This window comes from Coturnix japonica, chromosome Z (genome assembly GCF_054131305.1).
Source record: "Coturnix japonica strain WE chromosome Z, WE-NBRP24, whole genome shotgun sequence".
Lineage (NCBI taxonomy): Eukaryota > Metazoa > Chordata > Aves > Galliformes > Phasianidae > Coturnix > Coturnix japonica.
In genome coordinates this window covers 73,810,048-73,825,281 of record NC_140702.1, presented here as the reverse complement: position 1 = coordinate 73,825,281, position 15,234 = coordinate 73,810,048, and the positions used below count along the sequence as shown (strand labels likewise).

The window sequence follows — 15,234 nt, the reverse complement described above, 5'->3', positions numbered from 1 at the left end:
CTCGTGCTAGGATGTTTTATCTTTATTTGGGATGTAAATATCAACTGGTTCATCTTTCTTTCTTTTTTTTTTTTTTTTTGTCTAAGCAAACGTGTCAAGAGTATGTTATGTCCCTATAAACTTACACATGAAATTATCTCTTCAGTCATCACTTCTGAAAATTGATCTCTGTGGGATGTTTCATAATTGAAAATTGCTAGTGCTTTAATGTTTGTAGAGCCTCTGAACTTCACCACTGATGAAATGCCAGTAGAATCACAAAATGGTCCAGCTTGGAAGGGAGCTCAAGGATCACAAAGCTCCAACCTCCCTGCTGCATGCAGGGCCACCAACCTCCCCAGGCTGCCCAGGGCCCCATCCAACCTGGCCTTGAACACCTCCAGGGATGGACGGGGCATCCACAGCCTCTCTGGGCAGCTGTTCCAGCACCTCACCACTGTCAGAGTAAAGAACTTCCCCCTGACATCCAACCTAAATCTTCCCTTCTTCAACTTTAAACCACTTCCCCATTCCCCAGTGGCACAGTTCAGCTTCACAGTCTGCTGTGAAATGTGAAAATACTGCTACATAAGCCTCCTGTTAACTCTTAAGACATGTTCTGTAAAAAAGAATGCATGTAGTTCCTGTTGTAACATAAAATGTCTTGCTATTGGAAGGCATTTTTGCAAAGACTGTAGCTAAACTTGATATTGCTTAATGCATTGTGCCCTTGTGTAGCTGATGGGTGATGCTGGACTCTCTTCACACTGTATTTATGAAGAATGCTCATGGTCCTGATTTATTGTCATTAGCTGTCAGGTTTAATTCTAGAATTGTAGGAGAAGAAAAAGGAGTGTTTCTAAACTGCAGTGCTTTAATTTTTTGAACAGCTGTAGTGGTGGTTAATATTATATTAATTCCTAAAATTGTTATTTTTGTGTATTTTGTTGCAGAAATGAATACGATGATACAGTTCTCATCTTAGATGCTCTGAAGGTCACTGCCAACATCGTTTTTGGATATGCCACGTAAGGAAAACTCTCCCGCTATGCCAAAGAGATTTTGAAGGCAGAAGGAGGCTGTTGAGATTGTATAGCTAATCTTGTATGGAAAATGCCAGCCATTGTGTTAAGGGACCAGTAATTTACATTGGTACACCCAGACTTCCTTTTTGACTTCTTTCTTTGAATCATTCCACAGTCTGACTGTCCCCATATTTATTGTTCTCATTTGGGTATAAGGCAATGCCAGTGAGAAAACTGCATTCAGCAAAACAGAAACTTCTGGACGGTGTTTTTGTAATGCCTACTTGTAGAAATGTAAGAATCTCTACTAAGTTGCATGTAGTTAAATTTATGGAAAAACACAAGAGAGATTGATCAGTTTTTGGTAGAGCAGCACACAGATTGTCCCATGCTTTTCTTGCTTTCCTTCTCAGTATAAACAACAGCTACATTTGGATTCAAACTATTTGAAGAGTTAACTCCTACAGCAATCTGTATAACCTCTCTTAGTTAGTTTTCAAGTCATGTACAAAAACTATTGAATGGAAATAGTCAGGAGCTTTAGTGAAGTCTAGAAATCTAAGCTTCTCGCACAAACAGTTCAGTGTCACCTTTGGTCTGTGGTTTAGTCAGGAGTGAAATCTTCCCAGGATGAGTTGTTTGCAAATGAAAATGAAAAGCAGGTTGTCCTTAGACACAGTCTGGGTTTCAAGTGAGAGGGTTCCTTTCACCTGTTCCCATATGTAGACTCATTTTGTCTTTGTGTTGATCCTAATTACACAGTTGCTGCAGTAGTTTTCCTTTTCTTTGCCTCATGTTGGTGGTTTCAGGTGCCAAGGAGCAGAAGCTTTTGAAATTCAGCAGTTGGGTTTGGCCAATGGAATTTTCATGAAGTTCTTGAAGGAGCGTCTGCTGGAAGACAAGAAGATTACAGTGCTGCTTGATGAGGTTGCTGAAGGTGAACTGCAGCTTACTACACTAACCATCTTCTCAGCCTGTCTTTTCGAATACATCTTTGCTTAACTGTGATTCTTATCGTGACAAATGTATTACACTATCTCAAGCTATTTCATGTTTCAGTGCTACAATAATAGCTTTTAACAAGCAACAGGTGCTACCAAAGATCATTACATTATACAGGGATTTGAGCTTCTTTAATATGGTGACAGATTAATTTTATATGCTGCTTTCTAGTGAACCTTCTTCGTTCTGAATCTTCTGCATGGAGCTGTGGATCATATGTCTGTGAAAATTATTCCAGTAATGCTTTTCCTGCTGGTTTCTCACTAGCTGCTATATTTAGGCTCAGATTCACTCAGCTACCAGTCCTTGAACTTGTTGCTTTGAATCAGACGCCAATATTTTTCCTTTCCTATTATCTGTCTTGTGTCCTGGGGTATTCTGTTAATGTTTTGGGGAGAAAAAAGAAACCCATAATCCACTCATTAAAACATCAATACTGTCTCTTACTTTTATCCCACATTCTCCTCTTGTCAGCCTCTGCATTGAAGAGCAGAATAGATACATAGATACCCACTTATGTTTTGTAATGGCCACACACCAATCAGTTCTTCAACTAGGATAAAATGTTTACAAATTGTACAATGAACAAATATCCCAAAATGTTCTTGCCCTCATCCTTCCCATTTTTCCTAACTGCTGCCTCTCTTACTGCGTAGCCTGTACTGTCAAGTTAGTGTCAAATGCTGTAGATATCCTGACTTCTGACCTATTACTTACCTCATTCTTTAACTAGAGTGGAGAGAAGGGTTGATCCCTCAGAGGGGAGAGCATGAAGGCAGTTTCTGTTGGGACTTAGCATGGAAGTCTGTCCCAACAAGGAGACAGGAGGACAAGAAGGGAGGTAATACAGGTATTTCCTAGGGCAGATATTTCCTAGGAAATGGAATTGTCAGTCTCTAACAGTCCTGAGAGCAGACTGAACAAAATGCAAGCACAGCATGTCGTGCTTCAGCTGCTGGAGAATTCCATCTCATAAAAGTAATAGTGCCTGCATTGGTTGTTTCAGTCAGCCTTCTGTGCATTTGGCAGTGTGAGTGAAAATTACATCAGGCAATAAGACAACCAGTGTGTTACCAGATATCAGGGGTTAGAGGGGATGTGGGTGTACATGTGGAAAAGTTCCAAAGGATTAAAAGTTGTGCATGTACATGCTGGTCAGTGCACAGCTCAAAGGCCTTCTGTTTCCAGCTCTGCCTGACAGTGATTAGATTTGGAGGTCTGTGATAGGTTGGGAGGGGACAAAACCAGGCAGGTGACACGATCTGGCCAAAGAGACACTCCATACCTTACACAGTAATGCTTGGCAATACAAAGAGAAGGTGTTTAGGAAGATAAACTGTCTTTTGCTCAGGGCATGGATGAGCATTGGTCTGCCCAGAGGTGGTGATGTGTGCGTGCCTTTGAATCACTTGTTTTGTTTTTCTTCCTCTTTTTCTACTTCTCCTTTCTCTATTATCATTTCTTTCTTTTTTTTTTTTTTTAATCAGAACTCTCAAGTATTCTTTCTTTTACTCCTCTTTTCCTCACCCTGACCCACTGGGGGTAGGTGCTGAGTGGTGATTAGCTCCTTGCTGAGGTTAACCCACAACACCTCATGGGCAACAAAACTGAGAAATAAATACTTCTGAAACAGAAAGGTGATGTGGAAATTCTTACTCTGTCATATCTGTAGTGGCCACGCAGCACTACAGTGGTGTAGTTAATTCAGATAAAACTTCAGCAGCAGTGATTTCTGAGAGAAATATTGCATCTTGTTTTTTAGATATGGGCAAGTGTCACCTCACCAAAGGCAAGCAAGCTTTGGAGATCCGCAGCAGTTTGTCTGAGAAAAGGGCATTATCTGATCCCATTCAGCAAACAGTATCTTCTGCAGAGTCCATGGCGAGGAACCTGCAGTGGGCCAAAGCTCATGGTATGGTATGATCTACCTATAGATGAAACTACTTGAATAATAGAAATTGTGTACTAGGGTGCTAGGTCACTTGAAATAAACAGCTCCTTCAAAAATAAGAGGATGTACATCCTTGATTAGTCCCTGAGCTACAACTCAGAAATTGAAGAAATGTACTTTCATATCTTAATTCTCATCGATGTGCTCAGATGTTGGAAACTTCTGCTGGGTTTGAATGTGTTCTGCTCACACATTCAAACCTTCTTATAAAGCTATTGCTGTGCCTTATGTATATAGGATACTGTATTGACCTTGCTAGTTTGATGGAACGTATATAAAAGCAGATTCTTAGGTCTGTAAGCTGTATCATAAGCTGTGTTGACTGTTGCCTTGCTAGTTGCACAAAGATTAGAAAGAAACTCATGTAGCATAAGGTGAAAAATCAGTTCTCTGTGGCAATTTCTGTTACTTTCTGATAGTGCACCCGGCAAGCAGCTGCTACCTGGTTAGCTTCTAAGAGCTGCTTCAGTATGGTGATGTGATGATAAGTAGAGGGAATGCAGGAAGCAAGATCTATATATATATCTTACAAAACTTAAAAAATAATAATAAATATAAAAATACGTAACATTATTGAGAATGTAAGTACATGTTATTTATTTGCAGAGCTTCCAGAAAGCATGTATCTTGAATTCACATGCGGCGTTCAGATTCAACTGGGGTTTGCAGCAGAGTTTTCCAATGTCATGATAATCTACACACGGATAGTAAAGAAGCCACCTGAGATAGTTGTTTGCAGAGCCTATGTTACAGACTTCCCACTTGTAAGTGCTTCCTGTAGTTGACTTGCTAATCTCTCTCCACTGAAGTTGAGAACTGTCCATATCAAGTGCACCTTTTGTAAGAAAATGATCCTAAATTATTCTAGAAGGAGCCTACAAACAGGAGGGGAGTCAACTCTTTGAAAGGGTAGATAACAGCAGGACAAGGGGAAATGGTTTTAAATTGGAGGAAGGAAGATTTAGGTTGGATGTCAGGGGGAAGTTCTTTACTGTGACAGTGGTGAGGTGCTGGAACAGCTGCCCAGAGAGGCTGTGGATGCCCCGTCCATCCCTGGAGGTGTTCAAGGCCGGGTTGGATGGGGCCCTGGGCAGCCTGGGCTGGTATTAAGTGGGGAGGTTGGTGGCCCTGCTTGTGGAAGGAGTGTGGACCTTGATGATCCTTGAAGTCCGTTCCAATCCAAACCTAGTATTAAGTGGCTCTCTTTAACTAAAGGAGTGAATATCAGTAGCTCTTTTTTGGCGTAGGGCACATCAGCCTTACAGAACAGGACTTCCTAGAATTTATTTTTCAGTTACTTCTGCTTGGTTGATCTTTGTGGTTCCACCAGCGTTACTCATCTCACTGCAGTAAGGCAAAGGAGAAGAGTGAAACTTAAAGTTCCTTAGGAGCAGGAAACCTTTCTGGTGTTTGTAAAACACGACTCTCTTAGGAATGAAATATGTGAATTAATGTGCATGATAAACACATGGCTCTGTAGCCTACAGAGTTAGTGCTATGGCACTGCAGCCAATTCAGGAGGAACTGTCAGCAGAAGGACAGTAACCCAAACAAATGTTTTGGTGTCTAACAGCTGTTTCAGCAGTTTTGCAAGCAGTGCAGTGTTGGGTGTTTTCTTCCCTTTTAAGAAGTTTTTTCTTTCCTTTCCTCCTGATTGCTTGATGATGTACAGATTCTGTACCTTCATCTGAGTTTTCATGTCCTTCTTGCAATAGGACCTGGATGTGGACCCTAAAGAAGCCAATAAAGGAACTCCTGAGGAAACTGGAAGCTATTTAGTTTCAAAGGACCTTCCCAAACACTGCCTCTACACCAGGCTGAGTTCTCTGCAAAAGCTGAAGGTTAATATAAATTGTTCCTTACAATAGTATAAGTTAGTCACATTACTTTGCAGTTCTGCTGAGCTCTCTGTGTATTGTTTGCACAATAAGAAACATGTTCTGCAGATGCACAGAATTTATTATCAGATTTAGATCCTAGGTTCTCAGAAGGAAAAATGATGAATAGGGACTTCAGTATCTTAGCTCTTAGGTAGAAGAGAATCAGTGTGTATGCAATCTTGATATCACTGTGCAAGCCACTTTGTATTTGCAGTAAAGAAGACAAGACTAATTTTATTCTGTCCTCTAAAACTGTCCTGTGCAGGGACAGGTTAATTTGATTCACCTGAGTTGTCAGTGGAATTTGAAGCAGTAAGGGGGAACTGAACTTTGAGTTAGCGTGAAATGTACAGCTCCTTTCTAGCTCTGGTGATTAGCCCTTAGAACTGTGATGGTAATGTTGTACAATAGAAGCAGCTAAGGTCTTTCACGTGGGTCAAACAGGAAAATAATGATAGCGGTATTAAGAAGACTAAGAAAAGTATGTCAGGGGTAGGAGATCTTGAGTATGTCTCACAGTTTCTGTGGGTGGAAGCAGAGTTTGCAGGAAGAGTTTTATGATGGGTAGATTCCTTTTAGGGATATTAACAGCATCATTCTGGACCCTCCACCTTTCGTGTGTTAGCTAATGTGGTTACCAGCCTTCCCTAATATATTATGGCTTCAGCTCCCAAAAGAGGTTAGCCTTTTCCTTCAGTAGGCTGTCCCTCTTGAAATGTTTCCTGTATTGTTTATCTGGGGAAGGAAAATAACCTTTTTTCCTCTTCTTTGACTTTTTGTAGGAACACTTGATCTTCACTGTTTGCTTGCACTATGAGTATCCAGGAATAGAAGATACAATGGATGAAAGAAAAGAAGTTAATGTCGGGAAGCCCCTTATTGCTAAATTAGGCCTCCATCACGGATTCAGAAATAACTGTCTCCAGACCTGTTGTGTGGCTAATAATCTTTTTCATAGTCAAGTAGAATCAAGTCCTGTGGTAACTAAATACTACTTCCCTAGTCGATGCCAACCAAATTCCTGCCCAGGGGCTTACCATCCAAACTGTACTTGCCCAGGCAGTGCTAGACAACTAGAGGCGTGTTCTTGCAATGGGACTTCAAGAATGTTAGCTTCGAGACACGAAGTACAGAATTACTCAGACCCTGCAGAAAAGAGTAATGTACCAATAGAGACCACTGATGATACCGTTGAACTGGAATTCCTCCTGTCTGAAAGCCTCAGGTTGTCAAAGCAGCAGTAGCTGTGATGTCTTCAACAAAGATGCTCTTTTTCCGTTCTGAACAGGAGATCCTCCACACTGCTTACTCAGATTCTGGATTTTGGAGATTTGGGGATAAAAGGACTGGGGAGTGCAGAGTTGGTACTGGGAACAAGGCTGTGACTTGGGCTGGTTCATATTGCTCTCAGGGAAAATTGTCCGGATCCAAGGAGGCAAAACTGGACTGATAGATTTAGAAATGAAAAAGATGTATATAAATTTATTTTTTCCTACCATTAAAGGTTTGAAACATGAGGAGAAAACAAAACCAGACTCCTCAGATTCCTATTCCATGATCCAGCAGTCAAGAAAGTAAAGAACACAGGCAAGCATGGGTCTGTGGGAGGAAGCTTCCTATCTGTGTTAGTGAGTGCAAAGAGGCCGGGTTCTGGTGCCAGCGTTTCTCTTGAAGGTGAAGCCTTGGATCTTCCCAGCTGCTGCTTCTCCAGTACCTACTGGAATTGTAAGGTTTACTGTAAGTGAGTGCTTTGTACTTAAATACTCAGCTTTTAGAGGGGAAATGCTTGTCCTGTACAAACAAACAAACGTGCCTAGCCATCAGAGGACAAAAATGTCAGCAGACTTGAGCAGGAAAATGAATTTCCATTTTCTCTGTGATTTTAAAAGAAATCATTAGCCCCAAAATGATAAATAATACCTTTCCCTTCAGTCTCAGTTTTTCAGTATCCAGAGGCTTCTTTTTACATACTGCATTAGCACGGGGTCTGGTGTTTTAGCGTGTTAGAACAACCTTCCTGTTGAGTGTATAAGATGACACAGAGTAAACAAAGGCAGGGCTTTTCCAGAAGTGGAAGTGTGGTGGTTGGATACTCTGGTGTTAAGAACTGTCTCCTCAAGCGAAGTATTGCTTAAGTAAAATGTGCTGAGATACAAAAAATGAATGAGTGAGACAACCGAGAGCTTTGGGGTTCTTCAGGCTGAAGTTACAGGGCTGGTGTACCTGGGCAGAAGCCATTGCTCTCTTGTGGTGATTGAAACAAGCAAGCAAAACCCAAACAGCCTACTCAGTTGTTTTCCAAGCCAAAAGAATTCACGTTCTTTCATGTTGAGAGGATAAAGAAGTCTAACCAAAGAACCCAAGATGGTGATTCCAGCATGCCCAAGTGCAACAAATAGAGCTCATTCACAATCTATGCAAGCCATGGGATGCTGGCTTTGTGGCAGGGCCGGAGCTGTTGTGTATTGCCCTGTAGCTTTGGTAATACTGTTAAATGGTATTGTTTTAATTAAAATTCCCATCATAGAATCAGAGAATCACAGGTACCCCCAATAAGTTGAGTATTCTCAGCAATGTAATGGACGAAGCAATTCGGATCCTCAGTAGAGCACGGAGCCTTCCATGGGATCCAGGTGTGCTGGCTGGGTGCTCTGTGTGCTGCCAGCAAAGCCAGCTGAGTGTGAGCAGCGCTGCTGGCCGGCTCTGCTCATCTCATCTGTGCTGCATGGCATGTGTGTGTACGTGGGAGCTAATGTAGTCATCTATCTCCACATTGACAGCTGTACTTGAACTGATCTGTATATGAGTTTCTGATTTCTCCTTTGGAGAACAGTGAGGTATTTATTGATGACTGAGATGCACTGTGCATTAATTATCCTATGCAATATGCAGCTGGCCTATAAATTAACATTACAGCTTGATGAATGTCCCGGCACTGTAATATGACCTGGTACTTTGTCACCGTGTTCTGCTTTGTATGAGAACTTTGTTTCTTACTCCTCAAATAAACTGTTGCCCACAGGGTATCTCTGCGCGTGTAGCTGCTGTTTTCTCCTAATCCTGCGGGTTAAAACAGTGCTGTATTGTAACAGCATACAGCAGAATTCTGCCTGTATCAGCACGCTTGTTTGCAGTCGATCTCTGCTCCTCGTGGCACGGGGGGGCGTCCTGGAGCGGCAGTGCCGTATGCAGCAGCCGTGTCCCTGCACAGCGAGCAGCCGGCGCTCCCTGTCTGCATGCAGGGTGCTGCACCAGCTCAGGTCACATCCAGCCTGGCCTTAAATACCTGCAAGGCTGGGACATCCACAGCCTCCTTGGGCAACCTGTTCAGTGCCTCAGCATCCTGTGCTGAAGAAGGGAGTGGTGGTCAGAAGGCATTTCCTTGTGGTGTCACCACTCGCAGGACGTGCTCCGGACGTTCTGGTGCTGAAGGACGAGTGCAGGAGGTGAGCATTTCCTTTGGCTGAACTTTAAAAGTGAAGCAGGACTAAACCTGTGCAGCTGCTGGAGCAGCCCCTGGTCGTGGTGCCCTCTCTGAACTAAAGCTCTGAGTTTTGTTCCTTTGATGGTGTGAGCACAGCATCAGTTTCAGGCTGAGTTACATGCCGGTGAACGGGGCTTTCCAAGGTCAACTCCTCGGGATCCGCTCGGTCTCCAGTTCGGCGCTGGAGCCCCGTGTGCTGCGCAGGGCTGTGACCGCAGGAGGCAGTGCTGGCACACCGTGACAAGGCAGAGCAGAGCCCGTGCGAGCAGCACAACGTGGCTCTGTCCCGTGTGAGCATCTTTCCCTGCCTGCTTTTTTCCCCTCTCCCCCGCGTTGTGTGAGTTCTCGGAGCGTTTCTCCTTCAAAGTGCTCCTGAATAGCGCTGTGAAATTGTGATGCTGTTGATAGAGATCTGCTTGTTACCACCTCAGTACAACAGCTTTGTACCTCCAGTGTCCCCAGATCGCCTCATTTTGGCCTTAGGAGACGCCTGCACTGTGTGACTCCCCTGTCAGGGCAAGTTTTGCTGTGTGTGGGTGTCACTTCTGCTCACGCATCAACTATTTGCCTTCATTCTTTGTCAGCTAATTAATACTTGGGCAGCTCTGACATCAGGGCTGCGCCGATCCCGACATGTTATATCACAGCCATCAGGGAAATACTTGGCACTGCTCCCCGCTCCTTGCACAGAACCTCGATTCAGTGAGATCTGCTCGCTGTTAGGAACGCAGGAGGTGTGGGAGGGGGCTGGGAATTCGCTTCTTTCTTTAGTTTCGTTTGTGTTTGTTTGTTTGTACATCGTCGCAGTAATCGCAGTTGTCCAGGAATGGAGTAAGAACCCACTCACGTTACAAAACTAAGCGCCTACTACATTTCTAAGGCACACCGCTGCTGCAGTTTAGTCATACCGGGCTTATTTTAGCAGCTGATAAGAGCTGCTGTCTCCCATCGCTGCTGCTGGCATTCACAGGGAGCATGAGCTCACGGTTCGTGCATTGCCACAGCAACGCCCCGCATGTGCCTCCATCACTCAGCAGCGCTGCAGCAGGGGCAGCAGTAAGAGGCTGGGATGGCCTCACCCGTGTCTGCAGGCAGGAATAGTGTCAATTGTTTTGTCAGCACTCCACTGACAACCAGTTTGGTTTTTTTTTCTTTCAGAGTCACCTGAAATTAGCAAAGTCTTTGCAGTGCAGAGCAAACAGCCCCGATGTGTTTCCTGGGCTCCCTGTTGACGTGGTTCGGTGGTTAGGCTTCATTTCATCACTCTACGCATCAGGCAGATCCACTCTCTGGCTTCCTGTCCTGCCGTCACACAACAGGGTGCCCATCAGCACGTCAACCTGTGGTTGTGGTCCATCACCTGGAGATCCCCCTCTGCTTCACCTCCAAGGAGCCGGAGCTGCTCACATCTCTCACATCTGTTCCTCTCTGAACGTGCTGTTTTCAGAGCTCACCACGCTTCAAAAACAGCGCTGAGAGGAAACCACGTCATATGAAACACTCACTAGATTGTCTTCTCTGGCCATAATGGAAACACTGGGTTCATTTAGTCAGAAAACAGCTGTGCCTCATGCCAAGACACTTTACCTGTCCTGGCAGGTGGAGAACTGCAGCTGTTTGCACACTGCATTGCAACCACATCCGTGATTTGCTGGGTGAAGCTGGAGTGGGTTTGGCAGCACGTAGATCCGAGTTAGGACCCTCATTGGACACTGCATCAGAAGACATTCCTGCTGTACCATCATTGCTGGCTTAGTCAGTTATAACACAGCAGCCCCAGATGCATTAAAAGACACTTTCCACCAATGAGATGTATGGAAGCAGTTTGTTGTCCCCCTGTGCTCTGCATGCACTGCCAACCAAACCCTCCTAAGATCTTGCAGGGGAGCTGTGGCTGCTGTATGAGGAGTGAAGATTTCTGACAATAAAAATATCTTCTGTCTTTTGTGGTTTCAAGGTGAGAGCTCGTGGTCCAGCACAAGCCCCGTGCTGGCTGGTGGCAGCCTGCTCCATACCTGAACTCACTGCTCCTCGCTGTGCACCACGCAGAGCACAGTGATGCATCTGCAGGTGGATGTGCTTCCCTAGGTGGGATCAGGGCCATGCTTGGCCGTGTGCTGTTAATGTGTTGGCTGCAATAAGGTGGGCAGTGCTGCTTCCCTCTGTAGTCAGTGACGCTGTCTAGAATAAAGCTGCCTAGAGCTCGTCGGTCAGCAGCAACCTGCGCTCAGACGGTGCTGTGCTGCCTCTCCTGGGGAGATGGCTGCTGTACAGGAGCAGGCTGAGAGCCGTGCTCGACTTCTCTTTGAATGCAGAGCTGATGGAGGGAGCGCCGAGTCTGTCCAACAGAAGGGAGAGAAAAGCTGCCAGAGTGTTGAAGGGCTCGGGAATGGGAGCCTGCATGAAGGCACGCAGCATGCAAACTGTTCTCTCCCATTTGTTCCCTGCAGGGATGTATCACAGTAGGACACTAACATCACATTTACAACTCAGCAGCCCCTTCCCTCCCAACCTGCTGAGAGGAGCCGTGTGCTCCATGGGCCCCATGCTGTGCTCTGGGGTGCATTGGTGCTGCATGGCCTCTGCTGTCAGCCATCACTAACAGCTGCAGGCAGCCCTTCTCCTCCTCTTCACGGACACAGACAACCAAATACCTTTAATGAAATGGCTTTGTGAAGACTGTTTCCAAAGCTGCAAAGCGCCATCAGAGAACAAATGTTTTCCGTTCTCAACAGAACAGTGTAGGAAAGGAGGAAAACTCAGGTTGCCTTCCTGAAGATTGCCACGAGAATTAACTGCCCCTTCTCAATTAATCCTGCTCCAAGCAGTTTTCCTTTTAGGCTCACGGGTTTTTCTTACTGCAGTATTTCCTTACCGCAGTGACAGTCGGTTGTTACAGTGAAGCCAATGCATAACAGCTATCTGGAGAATCAGATTAGCAGCCTTTTGCAAATACAAATGCTACTGAGTCATCAGTGACAGCAACTTCTCAAGTTGGCAGATGGTGGCCCTATAAGAAAACATGTTTTCATACCTTACCCCGCAATTTATTCCCAGACTGAACAAAGATAGCCAGGTAGTGGCATCTGTTGATGTCATATTTCCTGTTAAACTCCATCTGCCTGCTAGATCTGAAGGTGTCTGAGCTACGGTAGAAACAAGGCACAAAAGGGATAATGAGAATTCCGACGTATCACGGACTAGAATTGATTTTATTTATGTAAGATGGGTGTTTTTGGAGAGCTCTGAGCGGTTGACTTTGCTGCCGGGTTTATTATTTGTGTGCATGCGGTGCAAAAAATGTAAATTTTTGCCTTATCTGAAGCTAAGCCATTTCTTGCACACCGAGCCTGTGTAATTATTTGCATTGTTCCCGCAGAAGGGTGGCACAGAAAGGCTTTCAGCAGGGGTCCAACCAATTTCTCTGCTTGCAGAGATTATACTGAAGCATGAGAACCTGTTGGTCTGACGGACCACGCGGGGCTTAAATCAGGTTTTGCTGTTTATTGCTCTATTGTTATCACGACTCAGTCACTCACCAACAGAATAATTTCCACCATCCCTGGTGGACAGGCAGGTAACAGTAAGGCCGTGAGGTTATTTTCTCTTCCACATTAAGAGCTCTTTGCTCTTCACGTGCCCATGCCATCCTCAGGCTCTGCCCTCACAGAGCCTGCTGCCATCCCCCATTTCCCAGTCCTGGCTGCCTGCACACTGGGCTCCCCTCTCCAGCTCAGCAGTGCAATTTGCTGTCCGTGATGCTGACAAATGCTGCAGGTAAGACCGTCCAAGAACACAGCACAGCAGCTCAGAAGGAGCAAATGGCACTTCTCGTCATGAAGGAAGCCATAATGAATGCTTTATGAATAAAGCTATCCAGTCTTTGAGGTGTTTTTAGGGGCCAGGTCCCATGTGAACACCTGAGGGTGAGGAGGCAGCGCTGGGGAACCACAGAAGCTTGGGCTGTTCTGAGAGCAGAGGGGACAAAGCTGCTCTGGACCTGCAGTGGTGGATTAGCCCTGCAGACAATGCATGCAGACCCACAGCCCGCTCCTAATCTCCCTGCACAGGCTGACATTAAGCACAACGTTGTCAGGGCCGTGGCAGGTGCAGTTGGACCTGGCATTGTCCCCACTGACAGCGATGGATGTCCCAGCAGTGCTATCGGCCGTCCTGCTGCACCAAGGGCCCCGCAGCATCCCACGGGGCCGCACTGTCACCTGGGGTCCCTGCAGAGAGATAAGTGTGGCTGCCCGTTCCTTTGTGTGAAACACAGCAGGGCCCCACCGCCCGCCTCGTGCACAAAGCAGGGGAGCTGATCTGGGGCACAGCAGGCTGATAAAGCCAGCAGCGTGGGTGCCCTGGGTGTCGAAGTGCTCAAGGCTGGAGCTGTGCTCGCTCATCCCCTCCCCTGCTCCTTGTGCTGGCTGCATCTTCTGCCCCTCTACGCCCAATGCCAGAGGTGTGACTGCAGGGCTGTGGCACGCCGTGTGGTCGGGTGTTGTGGGGTGCAGGATGCTCACCAGGCACTGAACCACCTCCCTCCATCCCTCTAGCCGTGTGTATATGGCAGTGCCAGGGCTGTCGTGGCCAGGGCAGTGCTGGAGCCCTGGCTGTGCAGCACGGCATGCCCTGTGCTCACTGCTGGCAGTGCAAGAAACCCACTGAGCTGTTAATGCCATCCTGCATTGTCACTCTGCAAACCATCAGCGTTCCTTAACCCACCTCCAGGCGACGGCTGCAGGCTGCCCTGCTCTGACACACCCGTGTTTTGTTTAAAACAAAGCTTCAAACGTTGCAAAAAACACCCCCTTCCTTGTTGCCCGGCAAGGAGGATTTCAGCCTTGAGAGAAGATGCATTGAGCATCAGAAAGAGCAGAGTAAAAGCTTCGAGGAGGGCATGGAGCAGCACAGCGCCGGGCTGCGGTGTCAGTGAGCTGCATCCTGCAGGTGAGCACACAGCGCTCAAATAGCTGCTGATAGCACCATCTGCAAAGGGCTAATGGCTCATTCATTAAGCAGTGGGAGCCTGCACAGCCACAGCCTAATCAGATATTGTACGATGAATAATTCAGAAATAATCCCGGCGTACTTGAATAAATACCGGGAGAAGGGAAGTAAAACCCCCGTACATATGGCGCGTTGAGGGAACAAAACAGACATTTTTCAATGTGCTCCGCTGATGAGCTTCGTTATACGGATGTTAATCACGCAGGTGGTCGGTGCCTGGAGCAGAACGCTGACGGAGGGCTTTCCGTCCCGGCGCAGGAAGGTGTAGCGAGCAGAAAGGACCGAACTAACAGGTGCACACGGGAAAACCCATTAGCATTGCATTTGGTCATTTACACGCGGTCCTGTTTTGTAATTAGCTGGTGACGCAGGTGGAGCTTTGGCTCTGGGAGGTGGTAGCAGGGAAAACCAGGGCCCGGGGCTGCCCCGATCCCTTCACCATCACAGGGACAGCGTTCCGCAGGGCTGATGCGGCGCTAAGCACCATCTCCTCCATCTGAAATACCTTCGTATTTCAGAGCAGGGACAGCACAAAGCAGAGAGGCAAAGCACCGGAGCCGTGGGGTGGTGGGACAGGGGCAGCCTGAGCCCCTCCATCAGCTCTCCATGAGCGCTATCTCGGTGCCAATAGTTTTTACTTAACTTCAGTGTTAGTTCAGATGTATTCCAGCGTGGCTCTAGCTTCCCCCCTTCCAAAGCCCTGCTTGTCTCCTATGACTGACTTTCTTTTAATCAATCTCGTTTTTCTAAAAGCAATCCTTGAGTTTTCAGTCCAAGAAACGAGACTTGCATTAATAAGCAATAAGGGAAATTGAATTATTTTGCCAAGAAAACACGTAAAGAATAGCAATATAAGCATCTGAAAAAGCAAAGCTCAGAGGCAGTGTGGTGGTGGTGTTTGGG

At 46.2% G+C, this 15,234-nt stretch overlaps 2 protein-coding genes across 13 annotated transcripts in view; both read left to right on the top strand.

Moving 5' to 3' along the window:
* MALT1 (MALT1 paracaspase) overlaps positions 1-8,863 on the top strand; it is a 28,544-nt gene extending 19,681 nt beyond the window's left edge. For 11 of the 12 annotated variants that reach the window (XR_014939523.1, XR_014939527.1, XR_014939522.1 and 8 more), the window contains 6 exons: positions 933-1,007; positions 1,814-1,941; positions 3,769-3,918; positions 4,564-4,721; positions 5,673-5,798; positions 6,620-8,863. Coding sequence is in view for 8 of the 12 variants with exons in the window: in XM_015848187.3 (XP_015703673.3) it covers positions 933-1,007; positions 1,814-1,941; positions 3,769-3,918; positions 4,564-4,721; positions 5,673-5,798; positions 6,620-7,081 (1,099 nt within the window). In the remaining 4 variants the exon portion in view is untranslated. The remainder of the gene's footprint in view (positions 1-932; positions 1,008-1,813; positions 1,942-3,768; positions 3,919-4,563; positions 4,722-5,672; positions 5,799-6,619) is intronic. The other variant, XR_014939528.1, reaches the window with a different exon arrangement.
* On the top strand, positions 8,416-12,663 carry LOC146754197 (uncharacterized). The gene is made up of 3 exons (XM_085530100.1): positions 8,416-8,517; positions 8,930-9,283; positions 10,480-12,663. The coding sequence occupies exons 1-3, from the start codon at positions 8,416-8,418 to the stop codon at positions 10,795-10,797; spliced, it is 774 nt and encodes a 257-aa protein (XP_085386226.1). The 3' UTR covers positions 10,798-12,663.
* The last annotated feature ends 2,571 nt before the right edge of the window (positions 12,664-15,234 follow it).

Coding starts and splice junctions, on each gene's coding strand:
- LOC146754197 (XM_085530100.1), top strand. CDS start 8,416: ATGGACGAAGCAATTCGGATCCTCAGTAGAGCACGGAGCCTTCCATGG. Junction 8,518..8,929: donor GCCAGCAAAGCCAGCTGAGT/GTGAGCAGCGCT, acceptor GTATTGTAACAG/CATACAGCAGAATTCTGCCT. Junction 9,284..10,479: donor CTGAAGGACGAGTGCAGGAG/GTGAGCATTTCC, acceptor TTTTTCTTTCAG/AGTCACCTGAAATTAGCAAA.